The sequence below is a fragment of the Euprymna scolopes genome, chromosome 27, assembly GCF_053919585.1.
Source record: "Euprymna scolopes isolate OS-2025 chromosome 27, ASM5391958v1, whole genome shotgun sequence".
In the NCBI taxonomy this organism is placed as follows: domain Eukaryota; kingdom Metazoa; phylum Mollusca; class Cephalopoda; order Sepiida; family Sepiolidae; genus Euprymna; species Euprymna scolopes.
This window is the reverse complement of record NC_136508.1, coordinates 70,515,475-70,525,474: the sequence shown is the minus strand read 5'-3', so window position 1 is coordinate 70,525,474 and position 10,000 is coordinate 70,515,475. Positions and strand designations below refer to the sequence as shown.

Here is a 10,000-nt window from a genome sequence, read left to right as displayed (position 1 = left end):
GGCCGGTCTCTATTCTATATTCCCGCTTTTAGGGCGATAATTAGGCATTCTTATAAGGAAAAAAAAAGATTTTAAAAAAATCAGTATCTTGAGACTTTACCTTCCGAATTGTCTTATAAATAGTTCCTTAAAACTAATATTTATATTTTCAAGCGATTTTTTACAAATAATTATTTAACTTTCAAACTTAACTGAATTTGCAAGTTTTCGGAGCCACCGTGAAAACATTTTTATAATAACATTTTTTTTCACGGGTAAAAATACATTTTCTCACCTTTTGGAGATTTAAGTTTCAGCTTTAAATTTTCAAGTACAATCAAGAAGTAATAAGAAACTTATAAAAAAATAGATAAGCTGGCTTAAGTTTAAAATGCAAAACTCAAGTATCATGGTTCAATTATGCTCTAAACAGAAACATTAATTTCAAACGCCCCCTTTCATATCAAATAAAAAACATCGTTGGTTTATATACCTGGTTTTACTGCTTGTGTGTTGCCATTAGCTTGGATTTAAATTTAAAATGAAAAGGTCAAGTTTCATGCTTCAATGCTGTTTTAAACATAAATATCTATTTCGGACACCCCCCTGTCATATCAAAGGGCCTACTGTTGATGTTATGTCAGCTCTTTTTGCTTGTGTGGTAATAAAACAACTCAAACGTGCTTGTAATGCTAGGCAGTGTACGGTGTAAACTTTGGTCCAAATCATCTGCTCCTTCTTTCATGTGATTATTTTGATTATTTCGATTATGGATACTTATCGAAGATACAATACCAATCTAAGAATACTACCAGGTAAATAAAGTACCTTAAACATAGGCCAAGCCGTTTTCGAGCCCATAGGGAAGGAATTCACACACGCAAACACACAAAGAGAGGTTCATTTATGTAATAGAAGAGATAGAGATTGTTACACCTACCTTCTCTTTCAGTGTCTCACTTTCCAAATCTGGTCCCAATTTGCCCAATTTCACTTCTTTCTGCATTTTGCGGTAATCCTCAACCGAATAGACTTTATAATTTTGTTTCGGGTTTCTTTGATTCTTGTATCTCGCTACGTAGCTGGTTTTGCTGTTTAGTGTCTCAGCCATGTCGTTGTTTCGATTTCCGTCATCGTCAGTTGGATATATTTCCCGGTGGGGACTTGGGAAAGGCTGTAATAAAAATGGATCTTGATGGTGTGTGGGGTTCTGCAAAGAGACAATGCACACGCCTGATGTTTTTGCCTTTACTAATACTAGGGGTAGGCTATAGAAATAAAATTTTTCAAATAAATGCCAAAAGTGGCTTATTACCTTCATTTATATGTAAATAGATGGGAACAAGTGATTTTTTTCAAAACGGGTCAAAATTGGGGGGTCGCTGGCTCCAAACGTGATTTGACCGCGTCAACGCGTGAAAATGGCCCAAATTTCGCCCCCGAACACACTTAATCATTTATTGAAAGCCACAGGGTGCATTTTTTTACTATAAATGCATTTGTATCATAAAATCTAACATTCCCATTGGCTATCCCACAAGTATAGGGCTTTTTAGGGTATCTCAGAGTCCAAAATGGGTCAAAATTACCCCAAAATTAGCCAAAAATGGTCGGAAATCACGGATTTTCATAAAATGCACCTCCCAAGCCACACAGGATTCAATTTTTGACCATAAATGGCTCTATATCATTAAATCTAACATTCTCACTGGCTATCCCACCTATATCGGGTTTTTCAAGGTATCTTAAGGGTCCAAAATGGGTCAACTTTACCGAAAAATTAGCCAAAAATGAACGAAAATCACAGATAATCCCCAAAATGCAGGTATTATATCTCATTGGTCTCCTATAAACACTCTTGTGTGGCTTTTTACAGTTGGAAGACTGAAATAACCACCCTGTTATCTTATCCATTTGTATTTAGGGTATTTAGAGATCTTTGGAGGATGTAAAAAGGGTCAAAATAATCCAAAAATGACAAAATTACGCTTTACGGTAAATAACATATGAATCATTAGTTCATTCATCAATGATACTTTTTAGAGACATCGTAACTTTACTACATCAACTTCTCAGAAAGTAATTAATTGTAAATTGAACATTGAATGTCAATAAAATGCTGTCCAAGAAGAGTCTGAATTCATATTGTGCTACGGATTGTACCCGATCTGTTTAATGAGTAGTTCAAATTGGTTGAGGTATCATGCTCTGGCAATTGGTCATTTATATCCTTCACTTCAAATTGATCATCGTCCAAATCCAAACGATTGTGCAGTTCTTGCTCTGCCAGAAACCGTTCATGTTCCATATCGACGTGGAAAGTGTCAATGAGCCATTTGCGAGAGAAAGACTTTTGATCGACAAAGAATCTTCGTTCATGTACATCAAATTCATCAGAATTCACATCTTTTGAAAGTATATTGAGAAGGACATAGTGCTCTCGTTTCCATTTAATCATATTCACACGTCTAGAACCCTTTGCTTTGTAGACATCTTTGTCGTAAGTTTTTAGCGATCGATCAAGTTTATGTTTTATCCCAGGTATTGTAACATAACGAACATCACTTTCAAAGGCTTTCTGCCACAATTGTAGTAATCGCAAGGAGAACTGGTGAATATGATTTTTCTGTGTCGTGGTACCATATTTGGCAGCATGATGTTGCACAGCTTGAACACATTCAGCCTCAGTTGGAAGAGAATCAAGCAGAAGATAAGTCCAATCGTCGTAATTATAATCTTCGTCAATCTGCCCTGCTATGCCAGCCATGTTCATTGCATTTTACTAAATGAAAAAGAAAGCAAAGTTCAATCAAATTCACAATTAATGCAATACAATGTTATCGTGTCTATTTAAAGATGCCATTGCATTGTTACAGAAAGAAAACATTTCCTTATTTGGTAATTTTCCATCTATAACTCAAATTAAGCCCCTTTTTGATAACCTATGTTGATTCTTAGGGACGTTTTGACTCTCTTTGGCTAAATCGGCCATATTTAGCCCCTTTTAAAGGTCCTTATACCCCTAATTAACAGTGCAAAAGTTAGGAGAATGCCTGCTTCAAGCCTTTCCCAACAGTTTCTGCCATGAAGAGGTGTCTTTGGGCCCATGGGAGGTGCATTTTGGAAAATCCGTGATTTCCGACCATTTTTGGCTAATTTTGGGGTAATTTGGACCCATTTTGAACTCTGAGATACCCTAAAAAACTCTATACTTGTGGGATAGTCAATGGGAATGTTAGATTTTATGATACAAATGCATTTATAGTAAAAAAATGCACCCTGTGGCTTTCAATAAGTGATTAAGTGTGTTCGGGGGCGAAATTTGGGCCATTTTCACGCGTCAACGCGGTCAAATCACGTTTGGGGCCAGCGACCTTCCAATTTTGACCCGTTTTGAAAAAAATTACTTGTTCCCATCTATTTACATATAAATGAAGGTAATAAGCCACTTTTGGCATTTATTTGAAAAATGTTGTTTCTATAGCCTACCCCTACTAATACAGAATAGAAAAAAAAAAGAAGTTTCAAGACAAAAGAATAACGCACATACACATGCATAAAAATGTATGGAATAATTGATCCTTTTAGATTATTTGATTTAGTCCGGTTACTCTTCTTATCTTCAGTGTTATTTAAACAACTTTTTTGCCAATAGCATCGACTTTCTTCAGTCGTATCCAGTCGAACTCGGGAATGTGCACGTAATTTCGAATACAAAGATTAGGCCACTGAAGGATAAGGGTTACTGAGTGTACAGTAGTCAGTGGGATAATATAGTAATCGTTAATAATGGAAGCAACATAACATTTATGCGGGAGTGTCTTAGGGCTTGATCCTTAGAGTACTATTATTCCTGATAATATTGTGTTCGAGATGGGTATATTTGCTGATGATACAACGCTCTGTAACATGCACGGAGGAATAACGGATGTACATTAATCTAAAACAATGGTAAGATCGTTAAAAAAATGACCTCCAGACCGCAGTGGAATAGGGCCGCAAATGGATGGTAATATTTACTGCTAGTAAGACAAAGCTGCTCTCCTTTAACAATTACAAGACACCTCTCCAACCACCGATATCCATGACAAATAACTCTATCTGAGAATTCTTCCCTCAAACTCCCTTCCCTAACATTCACCGGCAATATGAACTGCAATAAATACATTGAGGACATTGCGAAGGCTGCTGTAAAGAAGGTGGATTCTCTCTATCGAACTAGAAGACTACTCACACCTAAGAGTGTCCTGTACCTCCACAAGGCAACCATTCGTCCATGCATGGAGTATTGTTGCCACATCTGGGCTGGTGCATCTACCACTAGTCTCTCTCCCTCTTGGATAGGATCCAAAAACGAGTTTTCAATCTAATAGGTCTCACTTTATCAACCTCTGTCCCATCGCCGCAATGTTGATCTCTGTGCCTGTTTTACACATAGTTTAATGGAATGTGATTTGATTAACTCGTTGCACTTGTGCCCCCCCTCGACGCATATACTCCCGACAAACTCGCTTAACAACAAAATCTCACCCCTTCACTGTAGAGATCCCTAAATGCCAGAAAGCTTTCTCCTCTAATAGGTACTTCCCTGGAACAGTTAGACATTGAAATTCCCTTCCTACTACCTGTTTCCTTAACTGTGTTGATGCGCAAGTGATGCGGTCGAGTGTTACTGTTTAAATGTAATGTAAACCAACTATGTTAATCTTTCCTAGGCATGATCCTAAATAGTAGCCCCTTGCACCAAGTGGCGTTATGCTTTGTTTGGGAGTGAACGTAAGTAGAAAAAAAAAAAAAAGAACATCATAACATATTCGGATATGGTTGATAACACATGGAAGGACATTGAAAACTTACTACTGTTATTAGAACCGTATCTCAAAAATCCAATTACGACAAAATAGCGAGACCTGTGGAAATCCCACAGGGGACTCATTCATATTTAATATATTGATCCTGGCATTCTGTAGATGTTCAGCGTAAATGGAGACACTCTGATATTATTGTTAAAACTGCAAAAGTATTTATCTAAGCTAGCAGGGACGCCCGGCGTAGCCTGATCTTAAAGTACGCTTAAATATGATACTTTAATTCTTGAAGCTTTCGTATATATTATTATTATAGAGTTAATGTTCTATCGATTTTTATATATTATAAAGTTGTGATTTCAAAAACAAAAAAAATATATATGCATATGACTTGAGGGCATCAGCTGGAATCGAAAGCGAAACGAAAACTTATTAAGAATTCTTGGTAAAATTGTTTATAAAAAATAGATGACTTAAGTGCCATCAACTATAATCGAAACCGAAAACAAAACTTATGAAAAATTCTTGGAAAAATTATTTATTACAAGAAATGGAAGTATATAACAATTAAACGATAGTCACTCGGCTGTAAGCGTGACGGACAAAATAAATAACACATACGCTATTCTATTAATATATAGATTATCAAACTTCATCCTCCAAATTCCGAAAGGTCAGTATTTCAAATATCCATTATAGTTCACTTGTCAAAATCTCAACGAATCTCTACGTCAACTGATTCCTTTAATTATCATACATTATTACACGATGTTATCTATTAATAAAGTAAAATATTTTTGTATGTCTGTTTGAAACTCGTAGGCACCCAAAAGAAAATTGAAATTAATATCAAACTCTCATTTATTCTTTTTTATTTTTTGTGTATTTATTTTTTTCTGAGGGTTATGAGTTTATAATACTGACAAAAATATATCTCAGCAAAATTACACCGAGAATATCTATTTTTGTAGATACCTTGTAAGGCATTCTGCCGGGTTATCTTTTCTGAAATATTATAAAATGTTGAAACTAATATAGCTTAGCGAACGTTCATCTCTTGATAATCAAACTTGTTAAGCGTAGTCAGTTCTATAAAATACTAGAAGAGGTAGCCGGCGTTGCTCTCTATTAAACGTAACGTTAAATTCCTTTAAGAAAAACTAAGTGAAAAAAAGAAGAAGGAAAGAAACTGAGACACATGCATGCGAGTGCCATGTTTTTTCTAAACAGTTCACTCCTTGTAAGTAAAAAAAAAAATACTCGCACTGAGATCGAAACTGAAACTTAAAAATAGTGAGTCAAGTACGATAACAATTAAGCCAGCTTGAGCGGAGATTTCAAAAGTGCTTTCAAACCTACTTATTTTTAACATAATGAGGGCGATTCGCGTATGTGCAGTCGTGAAGCAGTTGGCAGACTGATAAAGATCTAATGGCGCCACTCGTCTCTAACTTTTCGATTTTGACCTCTTAGCAGTCGTTTCTCCGATTGAAAACCGATTAAAAGGTTTTCACATATCTGAATACCCTATATACTAAATTTCTAGTCTTTAGATCAAATATTCGTTGAGTATATAAGTTGAGAAGTGTCCTCACACACACGCTCTTACTTTTATAGATATATAGATTGTTAAATATAGTAGTAGTAGTAGTAGTAGTAGTAGTAGTAGTAGTAGTAGTAGTAGTAGTAGTATGTACGGCATCATCGCGTTGACACACCGGTTCTCGTCAGATCACCGAAGCTGATGGGTGGCCATTTGAAAATTCTAGGAACTCTATGTGCTCCTCGCTTATCTCAGCATTTGTTTCCAGTCGTCCTGTGCATACATTTCACTTGCCACTGGTGTTTAAGAATGTAGACTCAGGAGAGGTGTGGTTGGAGATTGCACACTTCCTGCCACAAAAAATTCACACGCAAGCACCCATTCGTGGGTATTCATAGTCTGTAAAGAATGAAGGAGCCTGAGCTGAGTGGGAGCAGTAGTAATAGTAGTAGTGGTAGTAGTAGCATTTCCTTACTAGACATTTTCACACGAATTCTTATCAGATAATAGCTAGTAGTGTCCAAAGCTAATAGCTAGTAGTGTCCACTTCCTTTGAAATCTCCTCCACAGCATGTCTTTGACTGTAACAATATGTAATATTTTAATGTGAATATCACGCTACACAACTCTCTACCTTGCTGCTATGTGCTCAACACTAAATTACTTTGGGCAGCATTGGATAGTGTTCCCTTCTACTAAACTTGGCTACATCCAGGTATCTCTCTATATATAAAGTAGTAGTGTTCGTGTGTGTGTGTGCGCGTGTGTGTGTGTGTGTGTATGTGTGTGTGTGTGTGCGTGTGATTGTTATTCGCCGAAAAACATTTGTTTTGAGAAGAAAAAAAAACGGGGACAGATTCATTTTAGTGATTAATCTAAATTCAATCTTTTCGCATCAGAAAAAAGACCACATGTCATAGGAAAAAATGGAGGAAGACTGCCCCCTAAGTGCGTTAAAAGTACAGTCAAATTTGGAGGGGGTAGTATAATGGTATGGGGCATGATATCTTCAAAAGGAACTGGCTCCTTTGTGAGAATGAATGGAAAATTAATGCCCGAATGTACAGACAATTGATTATAGAACATGTGGTTCCTAATCTTTCTGATTCTGATATCTTTATGCAAAACAGAGCACCGTGCCATAGAGCAACAATAATTTTAGAAGAGCTAAATAGATTCAATATTTGCGGTATGGATTGGCCAGCTCAGAAACACGACCTTAACCTAAGTAAAAATGCTTAGAAAATTATTGGTGATGAGATCACAGAAAAAAAATGATGATTTATGGGAATGTATAAGAAAATCCTCGAATAATATCTCACCTATAACATGTGAACGATTGCTTCTGTCTTGTAGCAGGATCAATCAAGGAAAAAGCATTTTGCGTGGAGAATTATTTTACTAACAAATCATAATCGTGCAAGTCAAATTTAAATATCGACATCAAAAACCAGGACTCTTGACTGGGTTCAGAAAATGAGAAAGTTTGAGACTCTGAAAAATCTAAATTCTAAGCGTCTAAGAAGAACTTATCCGGGTAAAGTGATGACTACTAGGGCAGAATGGAATATTGGTGCTGTATAGAAATCAGTGATGGCATGTACAAACTGGCTTCTAACGTCGCAGTGCCGATTTAGAAAACATATTTTCGATATGAGGATGGATTCTATGCAAAGCATAATAAAAAGGCTTAAATTTAAATTTAAAAAATAGTTTTTTTTGAAAGTTTACAAACGTTGATAAAATTGAATAAAGTTAAGACATTCATTCTTTTTGCGGATTGCTATCCTCATCTTCATAGCGGTTATTGTTTCACCACGTTTCATCAAACTCTGGCATTCTTCATGTGATTAACTAACCGCGAGGGGATAGGAATACTGAGTTTTGTAATTGTATCCCCAGTAATTACTGCCTCCCATAGTTGTTGTCTCACCACGTTTTGGCCAACTAATTCTCTTGCCTGCTTTGCTAGGATTGAAACCGCTATCTTCATACAATGCTCACCTGGAATCGTAGAGAATCAACCTCTATATCCACTGCGTCACGGGCACCGAAGGACGATCAAGGTTGTATTTTATCGATCCATTTCTACTAAATCGCAGTTAATCACTTGAAGAAGGTCAGAGGATGAATTGACCGAAATGTAGTGAAACTTAAACAACTCTGAAGACAAGGAGAACAGTTCGCAAAAAGAATGAATGCAAAAATGATAAAGCCTTATCTCAAAGAATTTCAAAAAATAAATAAATAAATAAAGTTAAGACGGGTTCTGTATATTGGCGGGGGATCACCCTGTATTTCTCACCTCGAATGGTACTGTTTGGTTTTCCTGGTCATTTACATAAAATGATCGCAATGGCTGAAAAGTCCTCATGCTTGGTTCCTCATTTGTTAGTCGACTCGACATAGGAGGTGATACCGATTGCATGTCGAAGCTTACACGTTGGTAACTTTCCACACCTTCAGACGATTGCTCATTCGTTAGCAGCGGCGGCAAATGATGCGGACGAGAGTTACGGTAATTCACTCGACTGTCACTCGCGCACTTCTGCAGTTTACCCGGCAACGGTGGAAGATTTTGTTCCATCTGATAAATCAGCTTAGCATACTGTGTTTGCGAATAGTTTTCCGCGGATGATGGCTTCTGCCAGAGAGGCACTTGATATTGTTCTCGCCCGTAAATTGGTTCGCTTCTGCCCGAGTAGACTTGGCGTTCCGTCGGCAATTTAGAGTAACTCCCAGAGATGATCTTTCGATGATAGTGTCGGGTCATGTAAGATTTATTTTGACTCGCATTTCTGTAATTGGTCTTGTTATATTCGACATAATTAGTTGAAGCTTTTGGAACTATCTTCGGCTTCCGGACGAGATTAGTGGCTATGGGATGTTGTTTTTGTATCGGTGGTTTATTGGATAAATTATTCCAGAATTTCTCCCTCACACCTTCTTGGTAATCCATCCGGTTTGATCCTTGGAAATCCGTAAGCGGAGGAGGCATATCATTTTCTTGTTCCTTATAAGGTGGTTGGACAGAATTGGAAACATACAGCGTTTGGTTTTTATTGTAGTCTTTGGCCATTTTCTTGAGTTCATGGTACAGATGTTCGTCCGACCACATTTGGGAGAATAGCATATGATCGCCTTTCACGGGTCCAATAGACTTCATTTCTTTCTGATGGCTTTTCGGATAGAATTGGTCTAGATTATCGTCGTTAAATGCCGGTCGCAAAGCATTTGAACTGGAAGGTAAATATTTAAATTCTTTTGACTGCGGCGGTTCGTCAGCCTCAAGGGAGTCGTAGAGGTTTTCATCTTCGTTATAAACATCATAGACAGGATCCGGAGGTTGTCCCGTAGAATCAATGTTGCTCGTTTGCTTACCTGACCGATCGTCTATGCTACTGATGTGGATGCTGTTGTTATTATCATCGTTATCATCATCATCATCATCGTCGTCGTCGTCGTCGTCATTAGCACTGCCAAATATCCTTAGCAGTGAATAATTCTTATCTCTTTCCATGTCACTGCTGATCCGTTTCTTTATCACGCTTTGGTAATTTCTCTCCTGTCTCAGTTCTTCTATTTCCCTCGCATATCGGTCATCCATCGTCGCAATCATTTCCAACTCAACATTCTCCCGTGGTCTTTTGATAAACAACTGATCATCGGG

General features: G+C 37.2%; 1 protein-coding gene across 2 annotated transcripts in view; it reads right to left on the bottom strand.

Moving 5' to 3' along the window:
- Positions 1–10,000, bottom strand: part of LOC145248914 (uncharacterized) — a 62,806-nt gene that overhangs the window by 42,198 nt on the left and 10,608 nt on the right. The window contains exons 2-3 of one of the 2 annotated variants that reach the window (XM_080110697.1): positions 8,636–10,000; positions 920–1,189 (exon numbers count right to left, since the gene is read on the bottom strand). The exon at positions 8,636–10,000 is cut by the window's right edge and continues 354 nt beyond it. In XM_080110697.1, coding sequence (XP_079966823.1) covers positions 920–1,189; positions 8,636–10,000 — 1,635 coding nt within the window. The remainder of the gene's footprint in view (positions 1–919; positions 1,190–8,635) is intronic. The other variant, XM_080110698.1, reaches the window with a different exon arrangement.